The sequence below is a fragment of the Acartia tonsa genome, chromosome 13, assembly GCF_053477335.1.
Source record: "Acartia tonsa isolate MP-2025a chromosome 13, ASM5347733v1, whole genome shotgun sequence".
In the NCBI taxonomy this organism is placed as follows: domain Eukaryota; kingdom Metazoa; phylum Arthropoda; class Copepoda; order Calanoida; family Acartiidae; genus Acartia; species Acartia tonsa.
Window position 1 is genome coordinate 10,724,891 of NC_137272.1, and position 25,882 is coordinate 10,750,772.

Here is a 25,882-nt window from a genome sequence, read left to right on the forward strand (position 1 = left end):
TATCTACTCTAGAAAGAATAAAATTGAAATTTTGTCTCTAAAACTATCCCATAGGATGGCTTATAACAATTCAAAATTTTCATCCTTAGCACCACCAATAACAGTCTAAAAATCTAGTGCTTTAAAGATACTCTTTTTTTCAATGAAACCTAACCAAAACAACATTTCCAAACATATTAAGCTAAGCAAATCTTATGAAATTGATTTAAATACGACCTGGAATTATAATTTTGCCAAATGTTAATCTAGATATTATTCTTTCTTTAAATAGCTTTGTCTACAGAGAAAACATTCAACAAAGTTCAGGAAGTAGCAAACGTGCTAAGGTAAGCTACAACTTTTGTTAAAATAAATGAATTGCCACTATTTTTAAAAACTTGTTGAATTATTAATACTCTATTATTCATTGTTTGTTTTTATTTTTGTGTAGACAAGAACTAAGCACAGCACAAACCAAGGACAGAAGACACAAATTGAAAAGTTTGATTCATGATGTAGAAACATGTGAACCATTCACTGCTTTGGGATACTACACTGTTGACAAATCCATACTGACAGCAACTCTTGGAACTATCCTAACCTATCTAATCATACTCTTACAAACTGTGACATGCTAATAACATGGGGTTGGGTGAAAAATCCAAGAGTTAATTTAATATTGTAAGTAAATAAATGAGGTTTCTTAATTTTAAAAAGTCTCACTCATGTTTGAAATTTTACTGAACTGAAAGATTGGAATATTAGAAACATTTGTGAATATTCATCTTTTTTTAAAAATTAAAAAAAAGTTTCTATTACAGGTGTACAGGTGGCTTTTATACAGCTGCCAATGACTTATTATATCATTTATTATTAATAAGAGTTTACTAAAAAAAATTAATTATGATCAAACATTAACTCTGAACATTAAAAGTTTCAAAACAAACAGAGCAAAACAAACTCACCTGGCCTTGATTATCACCTATGTATTAATGTTTGGAAATTTTTTCCATGGAAACCTATGTAATTGTAGTCTGTAAGTAAATAAATGGAAAGTTTTTAATTTGTACAATTGAAAACTTTATGACATCAATGTTAAAACCATCTATAGTTTAGTTGGTGCTGAACATCCTACAATGTATTTCATCTTTAGATCTTTAATGTGTTTGAAAACATGTTCTCCTTTTATTGCAGAAAAAAATGACTTACACTGCAAAAATGTTCTGGTTTGCTGAGAGAGTAGGATATTTCTCTAAGGCAGGAGTGATTGTTCATTCACTCTTGTCTGCCCTTGTATTTGTGCCTTTAGTATACATGCTCTCAAAAGCAGAAGGTTAATTTTATTGAATATTTGTTAAATATTTCTAATTAGAGTTTAGTACCATATTATGGACTCATACTCTGATTATATTACATCACAACATAAAATCTTTCTTGAATAATTAGATTATTCATAAGAGACCTCTTCTTGTCATTTATAGATTCTTCATTTCTAACTTATAACAACAAATATTTCATCTTAATAATTATTTTATGGTAGGTTTAGACCCTAATTTGTCCACAGTAATGCAAATGGTTATTGGAGTACAAATGTTGCATATGGTGGTTCCTTGTTGGACTTCTTACTCTTTATTCTGTGAAATTATCAAACAGATTCCTTCAAAGATAATGCCTAAACCAAAGTACTTCTGGCTCATGATATTAACTATGGTATTAATCACCTCAAGCTTAATATATATAAATTTTGAGGGGATTCAGAATTTTCCATTTGTTTATCTAGCTATCCCTTTTACTACTGGGTGTGTCTTTCTCATTCTACCTTCTTTGATGAACATGCTTATTATTGGAACTCCCTGTCAATATATTACCAAGCAAATTGATAATCTTCATTCTAAAATAATTAATGAAGAAACTATCCTCAACATTGTTACAAAATATACTGAGTTTCAAAATATTGCATCTAAACATTTGTTTACTTTCTTCACTTCAGCAACATTAGTATTATGTTTAAATCTGTATACATCAATGATTAATGCTACATGCTTAAAGTTTGGAGTAAGTTTTTTCTATTATATTAAAGGGTGAGCAAAAAATGTATAGATTTTTAAAATTCTAATTGCGTGGCTTGTGTTTATAGTAAAAAAAAAATTGCTTACTTTTAGAACTGCTATGAACTTTTTTTTGGGGAGATATATGAACGGTTCCTGTGCTATGTAAAGTTTTGGAGCTACGTGTTAAAATGTTTCAACTGACTTAAAACTTTACTTGCTATTAAATTTTGGGTAATACCCCCCCCCCCCCCCCCTTCCAACAGAACTATGAACTCTGGCCGCAGCGCTCGGCCCCCTTGCCTGCCTAGCCACAGCGCTTGGCCCCCTTGCCTGCCTAGCCGCAGCGCTCGGCCCCTTGCCTGCCTAGCCGCAGCGCTTGGCTCCCTAGCCTTAAACCTAACCTAACCTAAAATAGTTGTTCTGTTGGGGAGAGGGGGGAACTTAAATTTTCAAAATATTTCTAAGAGTAGGCCAAATTTTGGGACATTTTACCATCTAGCTCCTAAACTATTTGTAGCACAGGAACTGTTCTCATAATTCCAAAAATTTGAGTTCATAGCGGTTTAAACGGTATGGGTAACACTTTTCTACTACAAACACAAGCCGCGCAATTTGAATTTTAAAAATAAACGCACTTCTTTTTGCACATCCTATTCTCTAATATCTAATAATATACTTGCAAGTCAAGTTTTAAGTCAGTTGGGACATTTTACCACGTAGCTCCCTAACAATATTTCCAAGCGGTTCTAATACCTTTTTTTACCATTAACACAAGTGGCGCAATTTGAATTTTAAAAATCTTCACATTTTTTTTGCTCAACATTTAGATATTTTATAAAAAATCTGTTTTTTTCTGACTTATTGACTTTATCTTTTTTTATTGAAGGTTAGAGATTTAGCTCTCCTGTTTGTCTGGATGATTGGATCTTGTCTACAACTCGCATTTATTGGTATTAATTATAGTTGCTACAATTTTTCTAAATTTTTTATTCTAATTTTTAAAAAATTCCTGTTGATAACATTTTTTAAAAACAATTCTTTTCTTAAGGTTTTTCTCTTGATGCTACTTACAACAAAACTCAAGAAATAGCCAGCTTGATAAGGTACACTGTAACAATTTTAAAAAATCAAAAGTTTGGTGTCTTTTAGATTTTTCCTAATTTTTGCACAATGAAAAGCCATTTATTAGTTCTTTTGTCCAATTAACAGCACTATAAACCTGACAGTTAGTTTTACTCATAGTGTTAGTATTTTACATTTAATCTATTTTCAACCATCTCCTTTAGTTTTGGGCGTTTTCTTATATGCAGCCAATGGAAAGGCTTCATAATTTATATTAATTAAAATTTAGATTAGAGTTGAGGTCAACAAAATCTAAGGAAAAAAGACAAATGTTTAAAGGATTACTCCAAGAAGTTGCAACATGTGAACCTTTCACAGCCCTGGGATTCTACACTATTGACAAATCAACACTGACAGCAACTCTTGGAACAGTCCTAACTTACTGTATCATATTGTTTCAAACAGTAACTTGCACAACCAATTAAGATAGAATACAAATATTTTTTTATCATAAAATTTATTTATAAGTGTTGATTGTCTTTGTAATAAAGTTTTAAGAAAATCATTCTTGGTTTACCAAAATTAACAGCATTCGTAGGATGGGGGGTTTGTTTCAGTACAGACAATCATCCTTTTTATTTTATTTATCATATATTGTAAGATTTTTTTTGTCTGTAGCTTAAGACAGTGAAAACCAGTTGGCTTCTCCATTTTTGGGTCCTGAAAAGATTTTGGTAACTTTATTTTCAAGTATTGGTAGGAATTTTGTCAGTTCACTGCCAATCTATTTCCTTCGTGATTTTTTTCTAGTTAATTTCATTTTTGGTATAAGCTGGTTACAGACTACTAGAGACGTCAATACTGCTATGATAAACCTGGCACGTGACAACACTAGTGAGAGTATGGAGATTGTCTTGCCCATTAAAAAGGCTTATTACCATGCACAGTTAGGACTTCAAAACAAAGGTCGTGCAATCTAAGGTTTCGTTGTCTATTTGGATGTAACCTAACCTAATGGGCGTTAAAGTATTGCATCCCATTACAAGCGGATGATGCTCTAGATTCTCCAGATAATCGCCTGAAATCGAAGGAGGTAATAAACTAAGTATAGACCAACGGACAAAGTAAGTAGTTCAGACGATTAGTTTTCATAACAAAGTAAAGATGGATAAAAAGAAAAACTATAAGATATCACGAAACCTTTAAAAAAATAAAGCTTTAGGTCTATTCAAGCATTATTGACAGACAGACTGATAAAACAATATGTGGTCTAAATGTGCGTTTAATCGAGGATCTAAAGGGATAATACAATGGCCGATAAATTGATGTACATCCCCAATGATGATACACAAAATAACGCATTCTGTAGATTAAAATTAGTGGCCAAAACGTTTAAACACTCAACTTAATTGACCAACCAATTAAAAGTCACCAAAGATGACAAGTTAACGAACAAGAAAACATTTTTATAAAACTTTGGGGACTAGTGCAATAAGCAAAGCAGCCCATCCTCCCCTTTCTCTAAGGCTTTTAATTCTTAGCTGAAAATTTCAGCTGTTTAACTTACTCTTCAATAGCAAACAAGAAATCACAATTTCCTAATAACGTTACGGACGAATTAATGGACAGACAAAGTGAATTATAGAGTAGCATCGCTACTAACCTATAAATAAAAAACACAATTTAAAGTGAAATAAAATTTTTATGTACATATCATTCATAAATTTCTCTTTTACAATATGACAATCAAATCATTTTTGATTACATTTCTTATATATTTATATTTTATACACATGTAGTAATTCATAATTATACAGGGTGTCCAAATTATTTGCCCCCGTAGAAATTATAAATATTCCCATTGTATTAAAGCTATATCAGTAAATTAAAACAATAAGATATCATATTATCGAGAAATAAAATGTAATACAGATCTTAAGAGATAAGACAATGGACGATAAATTAGGTATATCCCCATTTATGATAAATAAAATTAAAGTCCTGAATAAAGTCCTCAAAGTTTTTAAGTCAACGAATGAGAGATTATGTTTATAAAACTTTGGGTACAATCATAATTTACAGTCCAATGACTCCTCCCTCCCTGAGTATTTTTTTGGCCTATGATTTTTATTTAAAACGGCTAAATGTTAAAAAATCTTTTTTTACTAAGCTAGCTTTAATGCAAAGGAAATAAGAATTTCTAAATTGACAAGTTTAAAGAAACACCTTGTATCAAAAATTAAATGTTTAGCAAATAATAAATTTCATACAAATAAATTGAGCGTCACTGAAAATTAAACTGTAAAAACATTTTCCACAGATAACATTTTTTGTAAAAGTTTTACATACCAAACTTTCAACAAATTACATATTTTAATTGGAATAGTTTTTTACAGTATGAAAAATTATACAACAAAAGAAGTTAGTCTATCAAAATAGATTTAAATAAAAAAGAAAAACTATAATCATCAAATGCTAAAATTTATTTTAATTGTTTTTAAAAAATTATAATGATGATTAGAATCCTACTCGAAGGGCAAGAAAATCAGAGCTCGGCAGCCGCGCTTCAGCCGCCCCTAATACTCAAGCAAAACAACTTTTTTCCAATTTTAAAAATCAGCTAGAAGTCTAAACCTAACCCAAAAATGGCCCATACTTTTTAAAAACAAATTTTCAAAGCATATTAAAAGGTTTAAATTTGAGGCTAAGTCGTGGCTTACGTGCAGCTGCCGAGCCTTGAAGAAAATACATTATAATAACATAATTTGTACACGGAAAAAATCTTAAAATTAGAACAAGTTATACAAAATAATCAGACTCATAGTTTAATTTAAGGACAAAATCACTTAGGGTTCCCTGAACCGGTAGTCGTTAAGATTTAGGGTAGGTTTAAGGCTATTTTTGGAAAATGAACATAAGCTTATATTTTTATGTTTTATAACATAGACGTGCACATGAAAGGAAGATCTTTACTCCCCCTATACATTTTTAGGGGAAAAAAGTTTATATGCTTAACTCCCCCCTCTCCCACAAATGACAAATTGGGGAAGGGGGGGGGGGATTTATATTTTTAGTGATTAATAGAGGGTTAAAAATGAGTTTTAAGTTTAGCCCCCCCCCCCCTCCCCCTTAAAAATCATATTAGCGACCTTGCTTTTTAATACCATACAAGTACAACCTTCTATTTTAACTATCTATAACTAGCCGTAGCCTCCTACCAGAAATCTTAAACTTAAGTTTCTTTTTTATACAACAAGGATACCAACTATCAAAGAAACAAACATTTCGGGTCACGAGTAGTTCACGGTAAAATGTTCCTGGTAACGAATATCTCCAAAAATCTATGAACTTCAAGTCTTCTAACGACCAAACGGTGGAACGTATGGGTTATGCTCGCACAAAATTTTAACCGACAAAAGAATGCCTACTTGACATGTACATTCAGCCGTTTTGCAGCTAACAGCCTTTATAATTCAGAGATTTTTGGAGATGTTCGTTGCTATAAACATTTTACCGTTGACTGCATTAGATCCAACATTTCATATGAATTATCAAGAATTACAATACATAAACACAAAGATCAATATTCCATAATAATGAAAATACAAATTAATAATTCATAAGGGGACTATGCACGAACGAGAGCAAGTGATTTTAAGCACCTTCTAGCATTGAACCTCAGTATTTTTTTTATTGATAATACTAGATCTGTGTTTAATATAGTTAGTTATATTGACTTTTACCATGATTTTTTAAGAAGAAAAAAACTTTGAAATATTAAGAATTTTTTGGCGTAATATCATCAAATAAAATAACGAGGCAAAAAATTATAATATTTTTATATTATAAGCATTTTTCATGTAATACCATGTTGAAACATGTTTTTTTCGGGTCTATATAACTATATAAAAATAAAACTAGTATATATTCACCAAAAAATATCAAGGTACAATGCTGGAAGGTGCTTAAAATCAAATGCTCTCGTTCGTGCATAGTCCCCTTTATTAAGGAAAATAAGTAGAATCACTCTAAGATTAGATGTAGGTTACTACCATAGTAGATTTGTATACCTAACTAACTTAGTTATGTTCCTACATTTTAATTCCTTATTAATTCAGCGTTTCGGAGCCGTTTGATTTTGGTGCGGCTCCGGCTACGGCTCCAGCCTAAAATCAAGAAAAACTCGAAATTTTTTTTCCCCCACCAAATTTTTTTTTATTTTTTACTTTTGAAGGTTTTAAATAAAAATGGACTTGAAAAACTTAAAAAGGGCATTTGCACATGACAAAACAGAGTTACCAAATTATAATTTGTTAAAAAATCTCTTTATTTATCTAGTCCGAAGCCGGAGCCATTTTTGACGAAAATTACGGCTCCAGCAAAATATGGCGGCTCCATGGCTCCCGGTTCCGAAACACTGCCTATTATTCAACTACTTCAGTAAACTAAAACGTTTTACATGTTAACTTTAAATCGAAACAAAATTGATTACTTTGTTTAAATTTTAAAACAAAATGATATGATATTAATACAACTAAAACATTTCATAATATCGTCATGAAAAAACACGTCTTGAACAAGTGATACAACATATTATACTTTCTTTTTACTTAAGATATAACTGATAATTAATGCTCTATCTGTTTTTTTCTGAACTATAATATTTTTATATATTTTTTATATGTTTTATTCACAGCCATAAAAGCAAAAGTATACAAAATGACGATAACTTTTTCTCTAAAATTTATGTTTTTTTTTTGTATTTTTTCGTTAAGTTATTTAATCAAAATTTATACTTCAGCCGTTTAGAAGCAGGTCCTAGTGTAAGTGTAATTTTCAAAAAAAAAGAAGAAAAAAATTCAAAAATCATTTTTTTAATGTCTGTTGCATTTGTACTCAAAAAAAAATCACGAAACATTAAAAATATGGTTTTCGTCTTGAAGCATTACATACTAAAATCATTTTTCAAAAATGTCTGTTGCATTTGTACCTACTTGACAATAAGAAAAAAACTAAAACCTGCTTTTCATACAATTATGCCAAAAACATACAGCGATTTGGGGGTACAGTGTAATTCATTTTTTAAAAAGGGGTGAGGGGGGGGGGTAGGAAAGCGCCAATGGTTGATAAATTCATGTACACGCCCAATTATGAAAAACAAAATAACCTATCTGTAGATTAACCCTTTTAGAAACGTTTGAACAACGCCAAAAGTTTAAAGTACCCAAAACATTTAAGCCAATAAATAAGGGATTGAGTATAAAAAAAAGTTTTATTTACCGACCAATGTGCCCTCCCTCCCTCCCTGCATTTCATCACAGTTGTCGCTATGATAAATATGGTATAATGATTAAGAGATATAAGTTTTCCGGAATTGTAATGTAGGGAGTAGATTTGAAATCTGCATCAAATTTTAAGGATTTTTTTTAATAAAATTCGTTTTTTGTATAATTCTTTATCTAAAAGCGGAAATACAAATTAAGTTAATTAATTTTGGCATCTGTGATTGGTGGATTTAAAAAATCTGCGCTCTGATTGGATGTCATACATCATTCAACCAATTAGAGCGCAGGTAGTTTAAAATCCACCTATCCTATTGGTCAAAATTAATTAACTTAAAATGTATTTTCGCTTTTAGATAAAGAATTTTACAAAAAACGAATTTTATAAAAAATCCTTAAAATTTGATGCAGATTTCAAATCTACTCCCTACATTAAAATTCCGGAAAACTTATATATCTTAATAATGATACACCCCCCCCCCCCAAAAAAAAACATGTTAAACTTTAAAATTAGTTTTAAAAGTTGATTAAATCAAAGATCTGATTGCAAGAAAAAAAAATTACTAGACACCAAGAACATATTTTGTTGCTTGTAGCGCAGCTACCCACAAACTATTTAAAATAAACATAAAGCCATTCTTTAAAATGACTTTGATTTATAATGTTTTAAACATAATTATGACATAATGGTACAATGGTGATAGTGAACATAAGCAAATATTTCACAAAATTAAATTACATAGGTAAGAATTATCAGCAAATAAATCATTATTTCAAAATATGCAAAAAAAATAATCTACAGATCATAAAAACTACATATAATTTATAATTTGTCTTTTTTGTATACAAAATATTGTTATATAATGAAATAGTATTTCTGTGTTTGCATTAAATTTTCATTTTTTGATTAAATTTTTTTTCTCGTTATTATTTGAGGCATTTAGGATTTTTGAGAAATTAGTAAATTATTAAGGTTTCTTTTAATGAAACATCATAAAATTAGGAAAAATTACAGGGTGCGATGGTATTTTAGGAGTAAACTGACAAATATTTATTTAGAAAGCAGAATTTCCCAAAGCAAAGCTTTATATTTTTTTAAAGTTAAACTGACTTATGATATAGATGAAATGAAGAAAGACTTCCTAAACCAATATTGTGGTCAGAATGTTCCTATAATGTGTTACTATAGTTCAACTTAGGGATTCTACTTCAAATACTTTTAATCTGATTACATTTTTCCCAGGGATCTACAGGGATAAGACAATGGCCGATAAATTGATCCCCAATGATGATTTAAAAAACTACTCCTTTCATAGGTTACAATTAGTGGTTGAAACGATTGGACACTTAACTTAAAGAACCAACCAATCAAAATTCAATTAAAGTCCCTATAACGGTTGAACCAACGAATAAGAAATTGTTATTCCAAAACTTTGAGGACTAGTGTAATAAGAAGCCCAATGTCTCCTCCCTCCCTAAAAAATACACAAAGCCCACTGTACAATAGACACTAAAATAATCTCCATGGAATGTTGAATAAGTTCACAAGGAGCTATAGAACACTTTTATTTACTTAAAGGTTTTTGTAATAAAAGACAAAAAATTAAATTTCTTATTAAAAAAAATATATAAGAAAGTAGAGAGTAAGGTACATATTAAGCTTTTTAAGATAAAAATAAGCAAGAATAGTTATTTCTTTCATCGTATTATAAACCGCTTTCCGCGGATATAGAATGTACAATTTAGCCGGTGCCTTCGGCACTACGGGGCTAAAAAAACTAGTTTTAATCTTATGATTGTACATTTCTATATTCGTAGAAAACTGGATATAATACGATGCTAGACATAGTTTTTTCGTATTCATGAGAACCGGTTCCTATCCACCGGATTCAAATGAATACGAGAAAAATTATTATTTTTTAAAGGACATAAAAAAGTCTTATTGTTAAACATTTTAGATCTTATGAGATGTCCTTTCTTAAAAACTTGAATGCCAAATATATTCCATTTTATTTAATAAACAAAATAAGAAAAATGTTTAAATATGATTTTGTCGTTTCAATTTAAAATTTTACATGAACACATATACATATGATTAACTGTTATACAAATATATATTATCTTGACTAATTAAAATAATAATTATAGCATGTATTATATTGTAAATACTAGAATATACATAGAGTAATAACATTATAGCTTCTTTTTTACTATAATAACTAATCTATATATAATATATTATATATGGTATGCTTTATATTCGCTGATATAGATGATTAATAAGGTGTTGTCTATATATATAATATGGGACATCTAGCGACTGTATTTCTAACTATATTTTGCAATCATTCTGTTGACATAGTCAGTTGTTCCACCCGCCACGGGACACCCTGCAACAATATTTTTCAATAAGAAACATGTTTTACACACAGGGGGTGTATATTTTCCATATTTAGCCCCCCCCCCCTCCCCCCCCACCAAACGCCTCCAATAATTCAACTAGATCGGAAAATATACGCCCCTGGTTTTACATTTAGTGAGGAAAGCTACGACAATGGATCATAAATTGATATAGATTTCCAATGATAATAAACAAATTATGGGATAAAACAATTTATGACAAGTTTATATAGATCCATAATGAGGTAGATGTAAATCATTGGTTGAAAAGTTTGGATTCTAGTAATTTTGGATCTACCATTCAAAATTCAATGAAAGTATTGAGGCCAACGAATAAGATAACGTGGTTATAAAACTATAGGTACTAGTATAATTTACAAAAAAAACAATGTTCCTCCTTGAGACTTCTTTTTAAAGCATAATATGTCAAAAACACTGCAATTTTAACGTCATAAGTTATGCCGCGGTTATGATCATAGAGATCCTAACCCATCACCTCAACACACATTCACGAACTTAAGACTTACTATTTGCCCTGTTGAGAATTGCTTCAGCCTCGTGTGTCAGCTCCTCGTGTGAATGTATGGGCTGGGCTGAGCCCGCAGTAGTTACACTACCCCCGGTCCATTTGGCGCGCAGAATTTCCTTCACTTGCTGAATGCTTCGCATTAAATCATCTAAAATTAATTTCATGAAAACTGATGCGTTTTAGAAAAAAATAATAAAACATACAAACAATTAACCAGATAAAAAATATTTTCTTAACCCCATAAGCCAAAAAATTACTATTATCGTTCCTTGATGGATAGGTTACAGCTACATACTTATAAATATAAAAAGAACATAAAATTCAAATCTAAATTATTTGTTTTGAAATCGATTGAAAAAGTGGGGGTGAAGTGGCTAGTTTTTATTAATTACTTTAGGTAAGGTTAGGTTAGGTACAGGGAATCCCCGAAGGGGTGAGGACATTGTAAGTATAGGCCCGTCAATAACTCTTTCCCGCATTTCCAATATAAGAGAACGCTAGACACTCTAGGGAAAGCACTAATGACTTGAAAGACGTAGCTACTCTTCAACTTACTGTGTTCCTCTTCTAGGCCTTGTAGTTTGAGCTTGTTAGCCTCGTGCTGCGCCTTCTTCTTCAGTCTGCACGCGCGTGAAGCCAGCTTGTTCTTTTCTTTACGCGACTTCGACCTGAAAAGTTTAAGAGCATTAAATTAAAAGAAAACATGACGCTAGGATCTTAAGGGATAAGAAAAGGGAGGAAAATTTGATGTTCATTCTTTATGATAAAGTGTTTATTTACTTAGATTATAATTATTGGTGGAAAAGATTGAACACAATCATCAATTAATGAAGTGCCTTAAGTTTTGAGGAAAATGAATGAAAAAGCTGTGGGTACTAATATAATTTACAGTTCAATGATCCCCCTTTCATCTTTGAATTACAATTTCTTATTATAAAAATTGATTCAAGATTTCATATTTTATATGCTTATTTAGGTGAGGTTAATTTAGGCATGGTTGAGATGGGGCCAGGGGCTATTTTTAATTAATGCAGGGGAAATGAGTAATGTATGCTAGAATATTGCGAATTTGTTAAAGCCAATTTTATTGAAAAAAAACCTTTGTCATGAAGTCCTAACTGTGCATGGTAATAAGGTGCGCCTGTTTAAAAGCTTAATAGAAGTTCCTTTTTATATACATATTCCACCATATTTTGAATTGTAATCAATTAAGCATCTAAATTAGGTTAAAGAGTTGCTACGCCCAAAATAAGACATGGGATACAATTATAAGGAAAGCCTGAGAAATTCAGGGCTAAATATAACTCCCTTTCTTTCTTCTTGGAAATTAGAAATAAAGCAGAAAGTAACCCTTTTAGCATAACTCCCCCCCTAGTCTCATTTTGAAATAAATTGAATATAAGAGGGGGGGGGGGGGGGTAGTTCTTTGTTTTTTATTAATTTAGGTTAGGTTTATTTGGTACTGGGTATCCCCGCAGGGTTTAGACACCGCAGGTATAAGCCCCGCAAGGTTTGGGCTAGGTATTGAATTAACTATATTTTTCTAAAAATGTTGATATATTCCCCTTACGCCGGCTCTCTAACTAAACTATGTGTGTGAGTGTGTATGTTGTCTAAGATTAGTAAGTTGACCCGCTTATTTCTAGCCTAGCCTGGCTAGTAGGCGTGAATGTGTATATTTATTTAGTATCACGTCATTAGTTTCATACTATCACACTATATCCTAAAATAGTTTTATGACTTTGTGACTATGTTTAATAAGATATTGAAAACGGCTGAATTATTAGGTCGAATATTTTCTTGAGGCCTGGGCAGTCTTTAAGCTATTATTTTTACAAGCAAAAAGAACAGGAACGCCCATAAAAGGGCGATACATCCATCTAATATAAATAAATGTACTATGTTTTATTTATATAGGGAATATTTTGATATAAACATTTTTTGAAACAATTTTACTAAAGTTATTTTCTTATATCAGTAGGTATTCTAAAATATTTCCAGTTGATTAAGTTATTAATGCGTAGGTAAATTTACCAAAAATGTATTCTCTTTTCAAGCTAAAACACTTTTTTGCAGTTGAAAAAATGCCGGGAGTAGAAGATTTGCCTGGCCTGATTAGTAGATTAGAGAAGGTGGCTATTCGCCTGGAGACCGCAACCAAAGCACAAACATACTCGGAACCAAAAGCAAATGTAAGTAAAAAATAAGTAACCAACCCTTTTAATTGCTCGACTTTGTCGACTATCATATAGTTTCATGGTAATGAAATATGGTAGGGGACACATTTTATATTACTATTGTACCCAAAGTTTTATAACCACATTATCTTATTTATTAGCTCAACATTTTGGGTACTGGTTAAATCCGAACTAGCAGTGTCCAAACTTTTTAAAAAATTTTTAATCTAATCTTTTTTATGGTCATTTGGAGTGTAATTCAATTTATTGTCCATTGTCTTATTCCCGAAGATCCCTGTTAATTTGGCATTTTATTAAGATATTAGCCATACATTATAACCAGAGAGAGAGAGGGAACAATAGGCTGTTAATTAGACTAGTCCCCAAAGTTTAGTTATAAAGTTTTCTTATTCGTTGGCTTATCAACTTTGGAGACTTTTTGAATTTTAATTGGTTGGTTTAATAAGTAGAATGTACAAACGTTTCGTGCAATTTTACGCTAAAGAAGGGATAATTTTGTGTGTCATGATTGGGGGTGTACTGTACATCAATTTATCAGCCATTGTCTTATCTCTTTAGATCCCTGACATTAATACAGTTTTATGTTTATTATTTCATAATTTAAAAGGCTGAAGGACCAAGCAAGTCAGTGCTAGCATTTCTGGAGATCATCGATGGACCTCTCAAAGTTTCCTCAGAAAAGTCTGCCCAAATTGGTGGGGATGTCTTAACTATGGCTAATATGGTCAACAAGGCCTTTAGGTAAATCTAATTTCAATTATAACAATAGTTACTTACTATATAGCGCAGCAATAACAAGCAATTGGGATGGAAAAAAACCAGTATTAAACATTAAATGTACCGAAAACTTGCTTTGAATTTTTTAAAGTCTTTTTTAATAAGTAGTTTATGAATAGTTTATCTACAAATATATATTTTAAATCCGACTTAACAAAATCCCAAATACATAAAAATTTAGGGAAAACTAAATTAAATCTAGAGTTTGTTATAAGCGACGATACTCTACATTTTACTTTGTCTGTCAGTACGTCAGTACTTGACACTACAGAGGAAATATAATTTTCTCAGTTGCTATTCAAAATAGAGAAGGCTGATTTTTTTGTGAAGATTCCCTATATCAACAAGCATAAACTATGTAATTTTCTTTGTACGTCGGTCTGTTAGTCACCCTAAAAATTATAAATAATACGAGAGAAAAGTTTTATGCTTTCTCTCCATCCGTATTCCCATCAATAATTTTTTGTGCTGCGTTGTCATACTTGTTTTTTTTACTTCAGTGCTCAGAAGAAGTTTTTGATAATAGTTAGCAAATCCATGCAGCCAACAGAAAAAGACTTTGCTACTCTATTGAAAGAGATGGGAGATTGTGTCGATGAAATTACAAGTTACAGGTTAGTTTGTTTTTCTATGTAGATTAGAACTATTAGTTAAAAGTTTTGACACTGCTAGTTTGAACACACTATAAGTACCATGAATTAATAAGCCATCGAATAAAAGAAAGTATTTACAGAATTTTGGTACCAGTATAATTTGTAGTCAATATCCCCTCCATTCCATGGAAGATTTTATTTGAGAAAATTAATAGATTTCTTTGGATACAATAAAAGAAAAATAAAAATATAATATAACTTTAAAAAATATTTTTATTTTCATAGAGAAAAGAGCAGGAGATCAGAATTTTTCAACCATTTATCCGCAGTATCTGAAAGTATTGCAGCCCTTGGATGGGTCACAGTTACTCCCGCCCCTGCTCCTTTTATATTAGGTAAAACATCATATTTTTTAGATGAAATATAAATTAATTATATTATTAAATTTTTCCCAAAAGTTTAACAAGTTATCCAGCAGGATTTATTGTTTTAATGGATAAAGAATACGTGAATGTTATATAGATTCTCTCCTACCCTGACAAAATATTTCTTCCAGCTGGCTAAATAACAATACCCCCCCCCCCCCCATTACCTTCCCCCACCAGAGGGAAGAACTGACCAATAAATGAGGACCATGGTAGCAACCTTAATTGATGAAAAAATTTCCTCTCTCATAACATTCACGTTTTCTATATCCGTTATTGTGTTCCTATTCATTTTAATATTGAAAAGAATTTTTTTTCTATTGACAAAAGTTAAATTCTTATAAAACTGTTTCTTGTAGAAATGAATAATGCTGGTCAATTCTATACAAACAGGGTTCTTAAAGACTTTAAAGAAAAATCCAAGGTAATTCAATTTTTCCATTGTCTAAAATCTATTCATTGCCTTATATAACTTCACTATTCACTATTTAACAGTCTGCTTTAATGTACTATTAATGCTTATTCAATATCTTACTGTGTAAAGTAGTAAGGTCATAAGCTTAAGATTTCAATATCTAATGAATGATGAAATTCTCGTTTAAAGGTTCCCTGATGGTTTTAGGCCATTAATTTTATATTTAAGCAATTCTGGGCTTATATCATTTCCCTTTAAACATAGAACCTCTTGATACTAAAGGCGCAGCTACTTGTAATTATTTTAATTTGCAAATATATTTCATAATCAGTCCTAATTTGGTGAAATTTAGATACATGTTGAATGGGTGAAGGCCTGGATCGAAACCCTGGCCCAGCTGCAGCTGTATGTGAAGGAGCATCACACAACAGGACTGGTCTGGAACAAATCTGGAGGCAATGCTGTGGATGTTGCCAAAGGTGATCTCTCATTTAATGCCAAGGTAATGGAAATTATCCATAGGAATTCATTTTTATTTTTAAATCAAATTTTCTCAAATTTTTAATGAAAATAATAAATATAACAATTCGAGGTCTCCAATTCCTAAATTGGATTAATATGAAAAAAAAAATTCTACTTGACATCTGTCTGCCACAAATTCCTTTGTAAATTTGACGAATTATTTTATCTGACTGACCATCTAGTGTAAGAAATCTATTACCAATGTGTTTAGGCTCCTGCAACAGGAGGACCCCCACCCCCGCCTCCTCCTCCCCCTCCACCAGCACCTGTGGCTCCAGCTCCTGCTGGCGGTCAAGAGTCAGGTAACAATGGATTTTATAAACTTTGAAGTTAACAGTTAACAACACATCAATTGTCTTGATGGATATCAATCAATAAAGAATTGTCATATAATTCTTTTGTTTTAAACCTGTCACCCTTGTCACAAGCAAGCAATGAATAATTTTATATACCTATTTTCTATCAGAAACTTGTTTTCAGGTGACGCAAGATCAGCTCTGTTGGACAGCCTGAACCAAGGTGAAGATATCACAAAAGGCCTAAAAAAAGTCTCTGATGACCAGAAAAATCACAAGAACCCGGAGCTTCGTGCCCAAGGAGTGGTCAAGGCCAAAGAAGCATCCAATCACACAGCAGCAGCTGCCCCTGCTGCAGCAGCATCCAACCTGCCATCAGTTCTGGAGCTTGATGGAAAGAAATGGAATGTTGAGAATATTAATGGCAACTCCAATGTTGTGATAGAAACTACTGGCACAAACCAGTCAGTTTACATTTACAGATGTAATGGTTCTACTTTCAATATTAAGGTAATATAAACAATAATAACTACTCAATGTCTCCAATGCTAAAAAATAATTTTTTAAGGGCAAATGTAACAACATCATATTGGACAGCTGCAAGAAATCAGCTGTTTTGTTTGAGGCTGTTGTTTCCAGCTGTGAATTTATCAACTGTCAGTCAATTCAGATGCAGGTTAGAAAACAAATTATAAAGAAATAAATCTATAGCAATACTTTATGAATGATTCTGACACATTTTTATTTAATTTATTCTAGGTTACTCAAACATGTCCTACAATCTCAGTAGATAAGGTAAATCATTTTTAAGTAAATCAATGAAAATATTCTAGCAGCAACTTTCAATGAATTTTTAAAATTATTTTATTTAGACTGATGGCTGCCAAATATTTTTGAGTGAAGCCTCTCTAGGTGTTGAAATCATCACGGCTAAATCTTCAGAAATGAACCTTATGATTCCTACAGGTTGGTCTCTATACTAGCGCAACGCCCCTAGAGGCATAAATTTCAATTTATTTTTTTGGGGGGAGGTTAAATTTTTCTTAAGGTGTGAAATAAATCTCTTAAGAGTGTATTGGTTGGTGCCTTCTCCCTTAATAATATTGTAAAGGAGAATCATTTCGGTTTAGCGGCTAGTGAGACTCTTCGGAACCAATTAGAGAGGACAGACAGACATCCTGTTACTTTTGAATAAGGATTTTGTTTATAAATTAATTTTCTCTTATATAATTGAAATTTTTTTAAGGAGATGAATTTGTGGAACAGCCTATTCCAGAACAATTTAAAACAACAATTTCTGGTGGAAAATTGAATACAGCCCCCAATGAGGCCGCTGCTTAATTGGAACTAATAATTAAAAAATAAAGAATCTAAATGTTATCATTCTTTTTTAAATTTTGTATAAAATGTTTAAAACATCATATTTTGAATGTATAATTTATCAACTTACTTATAAAGATCGTATTTAAGTTATTCTAAATAAATGTTTCAATTTTATTTTGTTTAAATATGTAATAGCAAGGAGAGTTGGCAATTTGCATGGAGGGGGTGGGATATTAAGCGTTTATTATATTAGTCCTATAAGTTTATAATTACGTTTTCTTATTTGTTCGCTAAACAACTTTTGGAAATTTAATTGAATTAGATTTGTTGTTTCATTAAGTTGGGTGTCCAACCACTAATTGTAATCTACAGAAGGGATAATTTTGTGTATTATCATTGGGGATATGAAACAAATTTATAGGCCATTATCCCTGGCAATTTGAGATAAAATTAAATAGGTGCAACTTAGATTAACTTGAATTACTTTCATTTAAAGTTGGATAGAAGACATTCAATTTTAGAATTGAAAAATATATCAATTGGAAAAAGAAAGGTAACATTAATACCAATCATTCTCAAGTATCATGGATATTTTTGTTTGTTTGAAACAAAGATAACAAGTTTGCAATTTTTATACAAACAGGGATGACAACATCCATAAGTTGCGAAGCACAAGAAATCATGGATTGGAATTCGAACTGGGAGATTTAAAGAGCATTTGTTAAAATCAAGAAATGAAATATAATAGAGGAAAAAAGCACAAAACTTTTCACCACGAAACCCCTCTTTTGTAGGACAACTAATTGGCCGACGGATAATGTAAATTACAAACTAGATGCTCATTGGTATAGGGAATCTTCAAACAAAAATTACACTTTTATCTTAAATAGCAACTGAGATAATCTATAATTCCGGACTGACTGACGGACGGACAGACAGACAGACAAAGTGAATTATAGATTATCTTCGCTACTAAAAATCGATAAGGTCACTGATATATCAATTAAATGAAGAAATCAATAGAAACAAAAAGGAATAGCATTTTTTAGTTCATAGGGGACATTAGTTGTGAAAATACTTAGGCTTACAAATGGCCAGTGTTTCGGAGCCGGAGCCGCCATATTTTGCTGGAGCCGGAGTCGTAATTTTCGTTAAAAACGGCTCCGGCTCCGGACTAGAAAAATAAAGAGATTTTTTACAAATTATAATTTGATAACTCTGTTTTGTCATGTGCAAATGCCCTTTTTAAGTTTTTCAAGTCCATTTTAATCAAAAATTGAACTTTTAAAACCTTCAAAAGTCAAAAATAAAAAATATTTTTATGGGGAAAAAAATATGTCGAGTTTTTCTTGATTTTAGGTCGAATCCGGATCCGGAGCTGGAGCCGCACCAAAATAACGGCTCCGAAACGCTGCTGAAATGGCACAACTTTGCACAAAGAAAAAGGACTTGCAATAAGAAAAATGTTTTTTAAATGCTACTTCTATATGAAATGCGTCATAATTTTGTTATTTGCATCAAGAGCATAGTATTAATACAAATTTAATCTGAAGGAAAACAATTCTTAATTATATAAAAAGGTAAAAAATCTAATTGTAGCCCCTAGACATGAAAAATGATCTTACCTTGTGTTAAAGGGAACTTCGCTTACTGGAGGAATATTGTTGATTTCCTGAAATTTAAAAGATAAGTACAAAATATTAGAGGATTTATTTTATTTAGAGATAGGGAAGATTTAATAGGTAGTTTTTTTCCCCATAATTCAAAGTTTTTTTATAAGCCGTTATAATACCACAAAATATTTGTATTTCTTATATTCTTAACATCAAACGCGAAATAAATAAATAAATTACCCCTTTTGCCAATTAAAAAATTGGTTGAAAATTCTGAACACTGGTGTTATTAAGCCAATTAGTGAGAAAACGTAGGTATTTATAAAACATTGGATAACTGTTTAATTTAAAGTCCAACGTACCCACCCCGCTCCCCTAAAAAACCTGATGAACAATACAATTGAAAATAAAACTAGGTACTTACTTTGTTAATTTTATCAAGTTCCTTTCCAATCATGGCGAGCTTCTTGGGGTTGGCGGTCAGGTCGTTACCATCTCCTCGCCGAGCTTTACCACTGTGCTTTATACCATGAACCTAAAACATAATACATTTTCTCGTATTCATGCGAAGAAACCGATTAATATCCGGTGGATTAGAACCGGTTCTAATCCATATGAAAAAAATCAAAGATTAAAACTAGTTTTTAAGCCCGATCCTTCGGCATCTCGGGGCTAAAAAATTGGTACATTGTATATCCGCGGAATGCGTTTATAATACGATGCGAATAGTAACTATTAATGATAGTTCCATGCAGTGGCGTCCACAGTTTAAAACTAGACCAAGGTAAAAAAGGAAAGGCAGTCATTCTCGATTTAAATTTTAAAATAGTTTTTAATTCCAAAGTTTAATAGGTACTAATAGTTTAATTTTTTCTTGCTGTTAGCGAGATCTTAAGATACATACACACAGATACACATCCTGTTACTTTTATAATAAGCAACTAACCTGAACACTATCTGAGAAAACAGGATCAATGACCTCAATAGGGGCATGGGGGTCCACAATTTTTGTGTCCAGGGCAAGCTTCTGCCCCTTGGGTCCTTTAGCCTGAAAAAAGAAACATTTTAATTGAGACAAACACTTATTAAGACACAAAACACTTAGTTTTAAAGCAATGCAATGGCCCCATGCACAGTGCCCGCTTGGGTCTGGTCCACACCGCGTCATTCCAGAGACGTAAACGTTATACCTTTTGCTGCTATGTCTGGTAAATAACAATAGTGGAAGTAGGGCGATTGCCTTGGCCCATAAACAGGCGCAACGCATTGCCATGCACAGTTAGACTTAAAGACAAAGTTCGTTCAATTAAAGGTTGGGTTGTCTTGTCTTCAACAGCTATTTTAAGATCCATTAATCATGTATAATAATGGATATAGAAATATTGGATATTGTGACTGGGGGATTTTTGTCGTCATTTTAGGTTGCCAATATAGTCCTCAGATATTGGACAATACGTTCCTCCATAGTCAGGGAGGGGAATTGGGTAAAGTGATAAGTGGGGGATATAATTTTAAGTAGCTGGATGAAATATATAATCTGGATAAGCGAGAATCTTCCACAATATCCACGCATTGTATATCCATTGGGTATGAATCCTACCTGAACATTGCACTGCCAGAAATATCTTTCCTTCCTACTGGAGCCCTCCTACAAACACACACACACACACACACACACACACACACACAAACACACACACACACACACACACACACACACACACACACATGAATCCTACCTGAACATTGTACTGCCAGAAATATCTTTCCTTCCTACTGGAGCCCTCCTCACCGTCTTCATCAATACGTAAATCTAAAACAAAATCTTTGTTAGACCTGTACTTTTTATTTCTATTATCAGAATAACGCTAAATCAATGCACATTGCTGGGGCAAAAACGAGACTAAAATGTAGCCTCGGGCTAGGAATTAAATTTTTTTTTACTTCGAACCCAATGTGATTGAGGTTACTGGTTTTGTTCCAGAAAAAGAGATAGTACAATTATGGGGAGTAATCTCATTAAAATTCAAGTTTTACCCCCCCCCCCCCCCCTCCCCCCATTTATTGAAGTAAAGAGTTTTTAGTCCCTGTAAAGGTTATCCAAAAATTTCATTGAATTCTAATTGGATTGCACAAACATTTAATTTCCCACCTAAGGTTTTAACCTACAGAAAGGGTAATTTTGTACTGTATTGTAAATTAATTTTTGATCCACTGTCTTTATCCCTTAAGATCCCTAAAAAATCTTTTGAGTCTACCTGGTTTAATATCAAGGTCTGACATTTGAGCTTCGTCATTTTCTAATTCAGATTTGTTGTACGTTTCATCTTCACTGTCGATATCATTTAATTCACTCGGACTTAAAAATACAAAGATTCAATGTTAATCATATTCATATTAAAGTAACAGGATATTTGTATGTCTGTAGCAAAAAAAAATGAAGTAGGATGCTTTTAAGTATCTATGTCACTTTCACCCTTCTGGTGGGAGCTGGGTAAGAGATTGACCCTAAGTCCTTTAAGAGTTTTCTCTAATCATATAAACTCCGTGACATTCAAGATTGGTCTACTGTAGCTCGCTTGGTGACTTGTCAAAGTTAAAACTTGGATTCGGTCACCTTGAAATGATCCCACTGTAATTGGTTCATCTTTACAGTGAAAATGGGTGTAAATCTTTCATTAAAAGGACGCTTTTTTTAATGTAGGAAGTGGATGGGGGTGTAATCACCTCCCCTGACAATAAATTAACTTCCCTCTACACTAGTACACCCTTCTTAACTTGGGTTTATAGGGGGAAAAGTGCATGCGCTTCGCGCACCCCCATAACGAAAACCTGTGCACGCCTCAGATTGTATCTCATACCTATACATGAGAACACTATAGTCGACACAGCAATAGAAATAACATTATTAACATACCTAAGACTATTCATAATTTCAGAGACTTCATCAGCGATGCTGGAGTCCCCAGCGTTGGAACAGATTGAGTTCATGTGGGGACGGGGGTCTCGTCGGCTCCATATCATCTGAAATATAAATAACATGTTATATAAATGTTAGTTTGTAGTTTAAGATCTTACGAACAAATAAACCGATTGGGTTTTCCATGGTAGGGAAGCTTCCTATAATACGTTTATGACATTTTATTTATAAGTCTTGAGACATTATGTATTTTTTTATCCTTTCCCTCTGCGAATGATGCCATAATAAATCCTTATATAATCCTTGTATAAAAGTATATACGGTTCTGTTTTAAAGTAAAGCTTCATATAGGTCCAAATGCCTCTAGGGGCGTACCCGCTATTGTCCAATAATGTAGTACCTGTTCAATGGGCAAAGTCTTGACGGGGGCACTCTTGCTGAGCTGACTGGCCAGCAGGGGGCTGGAGATGGACAGCGAGTTTCGTTGACGGGCGGCGATGGGCCGTTTGGCGCTCTTGAACTGGTTCGAGTTGGACCGAGACCGAATGGGGTCCGGCACCTGAGGGTCCTAAAATAAAACAAGTTCAGTTTGCATAATTAAGTAATTAGAATTTTGAATCTAAATAAAAAAAAGAGGAGCCAAGAATTTCATTAAGTCAGAAAAACGATACATTACTTATTTCTACACATGAGCAAACAAATCTTTGTACCAATAAAATTTTAAAATCCCATAAAATAAGTGTTTTTACAGGTCTTGGGTACCATGCAAATAACAAATAAGCATCAAAATTAGGATATAAAAAAATAACTTGTTATTATGGATGATTTTGCGCGAAGCGCCACAAAACTGGTACCTGTCTCATGAGAAGCTCATGTAGTGCACTACTGTGAGGAGACCTGGGGGTTAGATTCATCCCGGAACCACCCTGAACATAACAACAAAATAATGAATGGACAAACGGACAATATGAGATATAGAATAGATGTTCACTAGCCATAACCAATAATTTTTAAAACAATATCACAAAACCTTAAAAAATGAATATTAATGTTTTATGTAGCACGACCGTCACACTGACGTACGACAAAAAATATGTAAGTTGATCATGTCTGCTCTTTGTAAAGAGATATCCCAACAAAAAATCAGCAGTATATCATAAAGCAGCCAAGAAAATCACATTTCTTATATTCCGTATCGTTAGAGATCGAAGACAGAAGAGATTTGTAAAAGCGGCAAAAATGTAGAAAGCATACCTGCAACTGCGGACTGGCCGGCTGCGAGTTGGGCGACAGGCCCGTCCTTGTTCCGGGGGACAGCGGCGAGAGGGCGGAGGATGGTGACAGGGTCAGGTGGCGGGGAGAGATGGCTGGCCCGCCGTTAGAGAGATTGGACAGCTCCTGAGGAGTGATAGTGGTTGTAGTAGGGTGTGTGGACATTATCTATAATTGAATTGGTTAGCCCCGCTAAAAATAACAAAGTAACCTGACAGACAACCTGCTGTTTTAAAAAGGATATTGTACATTGATCCATACATTTTTTTATGACAACCAAGTTAGTTATCTTACTAAGTTACTATATTTGATATTTTTTATAATACTGTAATTTATTAGGTACCTAGGTAAATTCTTTATAGAAACAATCTTAGGTATAAATTCTTTACCTGAAAATCCGCGGCGTTAGAGATAACGGAAACCGGTACCGAGGATGAGAGCTGTGACTCCTTGCCCCACTGGAACATGTTACCCGCCGAGACTACCGCCATCGCTCCGCCTTCACCACCCATGTGGCCCATGCCGCCGTGATTCAAAACGCCAGGTTCCATCTGTAATTATTTAAATTTAGGATTGAAAGAAAAGATGGACAGAGAACAGTAAAAATAATCTTTCTCCCCCCCTCCAATGCCAAAAAAACCAACTGAAATATCAAATATCAAACACAAGTGTGGAAGACTAATCAATGGATCCTAGCCCTCCCACATACTTCAATAAATGATTTCATGATGAAGGTTTTTAAAGAGGAATTAAAATAAAATTCTTTTGTTATTAATTCATTAACGGTTTTTTTTGATTTACAAGTTTTTTTTTATGAAACGGCATAAACAGTTCTAATAACGTGGATAGTTCGAGTATTATCACAGCATTGAGGTGAGACTACAATCAGGGAGGGTTGGGGAAGAGTCATATGATTAAATTAGGCAGCTGGGAAAAATATTTTATCAGGGTAGGTATGCAAGATTCTTTCACAATATCCCTGTACTTGAGAACCGGTTTTTAGCCTCATGAAAAATAGTTTTTGTCACCTTAATCTCAGAGAACTGGTGATGGTCTCCAGGCTGTGGAAATAATTCTGTAGCCAGGATGTCCAGGTCAACACCCAGCGACGACAGGTCATCCAGGTTGTTCAGGGAGGTCAGCGTTGTCTCCTTAGTTTAACAGGTCAATTAAAAAAAATAAAAGTAAAGTGTAGAACAAAGTCAGATAGGGAATATTAAAACTAGTTGAGTAGATAATAATTTACAATTATTAATAGGTACTTAGGTATTGACGAAAATTTGAGATTAACATTTGCGTTTTGAGTTTTTGGAGTTATGTGGACTTTGTAATTTAATTCAAATGGTAGGTACTTGTTTTTAAAAACTTTTGTTACTTCAATTAAATCTGAATTGGTTGGTGTAAACTAATGTGTCTCGAGATAAGTGAATTTTGTTTATCATCATTGGTATTTTGAGATACATCAATGTTTCATCAATTGTCTTATCCCTTAAGAACCATGAATAAACCCAAGCCATAAAGTAGCTGTCAGTCAGTGACAGACAAACAGACAGACTATCAGATTGACAGACTAACAGACAGCCAAGCAGATTGACAACAGACATTGCATACCTCATTTGGTGGTGAGTTAAGCTGAGCCAATGTGGGTTCCACTGAGCCTGAGTTAAATATCACGCGGCTTTTTCTAAACAAAAATTACAATCAATCAATCAATTTTAATAATACTACTATCAAAAATCAATCAATCAAAAATATTATCAATTAATCAATAACATTTTAGAGGGCTTTAAGTCAAATTTAACTCTGGAAAACTATAATAGTTATTTCTCGCATCGTATTATAAACAGTTTTCCGCGGATATAAAATGTACAATTAAGATTAGAACCAGTTTTTTTAGCCCCGAGATGCCAAAGGTACGGGCTGAAAAAAGTGGTTTTGATCTTATGGTTGTATATTTTTATATTCGTAGAAAACTGGATATAATACGAAGCTAGACATAGTTTTTTCGTATGGATGAGAACCGGATTCGAATGAATACTATAAATCAAAGGGGGGGGGGGGGGGCGAAAGTGACACTTTTTGTAACCAAAACTAAAAGTCAACAAAGGAACTCAACTAAAAAAAGAGTTACAGGTCTGAGATTTTGCATGGCAGTTGCATTATAGGGGTACAATATGGAACTGTGAAGAAACGGCGGCGCAACCGCCGAAAACCGCCGTTTCCCG

General features: G+C 32.8%; 2 protein-coding genes and 1 long non-coding RNA gene across 6 annotated transcripts in view; 1 reads left to right on the forward strand and 2 right to left on the reverse strand.

The window, feature by feature from the left end:
* Positions 1-5,757: 5,757 nt before the first annotated feature.
* On the reverse strand, positions 5,758-6,445 carry LOC145304268 (uncharacterized). The gene is made up of 2 exons (XR_013874045.1): positions 6,311-6,445; positions 5,758-5,948 (listed from the first exon to the last, which is right to left on the reverse strand). It is a non-coding gene; the product is annotated as an uncharacterized LOC145304268 (long non-coding RNA).
* A 2,842-nt stretch (positions 6,446-9,287) lies between these two features.
* REPTOR (repressed by TOR) overlaps positions 9,288-25,882 on the reverse strand; it is a 54,216-nt gene continuing 37,621 nt past the window's right edge. For 2 of the 4 annotated variants that reach the window (XM_080146117.1, XM_080146114.1), the window contains exons 10-24: positions 25,269-25,341; positions 24,686-24,808; positions 24,047-24,208; positions 23,640-23,825; positions 23,240-23,311; positions 22,786-22,953; positions 22,383-22,489; positions 21,724-21,824; positions 21,205-21,278; positions 20,412-20,513; positions 19,890-20,000; positions 19,478-19,524; positions 11,859-11,971; positions 11,302-11,451; positions 10,429-10,767 (exon numbers count right to left, since the gene is read on the reverse strand). In XM_080146117.1, coding sequence (XP_080002243.1) covers positions 10,703-10,767; positions 11,302-11,451; positions 11,859-11,971; positions 19,478-19,524; positions 19,890-20,000; positions 20,412-20,513; positions 21,205-21,278; positions 21,724-21,824; positions 22,383-22,489; positions 22,786-22,953; positions 23,240-23,311; positions 23,640-23,825; positions 24,047-24,208; positions 24,686-24,808; positions 25,269-25,341 — 1,654 coding nt within the window. In that variant the 3' untranslated portion in view covers positions 10,429-10,702. Of the gene's footprint in view, positions 10,768-11,301; positions 11,452-11,858; positions 11,972-19,477; positions 19,525-19,889; positions 20,001-20,411; positions 20,514-21,204; positions 21,279-21,723; positions 21,825-22,382; positions 22,490-22,785; positions 22,954-23,239; positions 23,312-23,639; positions 23,826-24,046; positions 24,209-24,685; positions 24,809-25,268; positions 25,342-25,882 lie in introns of all 4 variants that reach the window. The other 2 variants (XM_080146115.1, XM_080146118.1) reach the window with 2 other exon arrangements.
* Positions 13,365-18,026, forward strand: LOC145304267 (adenylyl cyclase-associated protein 2-like). Its single transcript, XM_080146119.1, has 12 exons — positions 13,365-13,495; positions 14,109-14,242; positions 14,779-14,892; positions 15,157-15,266; positions 15,656-15,720; positions 16,064-16,213; positions 16,445-16,535; positions 16,714-17,039; positions 17,098-17,205; positions 17,289-17,324; positions 17,402-17,495; positions 17,776-18,026. Exons 1-12 carry the CDS (start codon positions 13,388-13,390, stop codon positions 17,868-17,870), a joined length of 1,431 nt encoding a protein of 476 aa, XP_080002245.1. The 5' UTR covers positions 13,365-13,387; the 3' UTR covers positions 17,871-18,026.

Coding starts and splice junctions, on each gene's coding strand:
- LOC145304267 (XM_080146119.1), top strand. CDS start 13,388: ATGCCGGGAGTAGAAGATTTGCCTGGCCTGATTAGTAGATTAGAGAAG. Junction 16,536..16,713: donor TGCTGGCGGTCAAGAGTCAG/GTAACAATGGAT, acceptor ACTTGTTTTCAG/GTGACGCAAGATCAGCTCTG. Junction 17,325..17,401: donor CTACAATCTCAGTAGATAAG/GTAAATCATTTT, acceptor TATTTTATTTAG/ACTGATGGCTGCCAAATATT.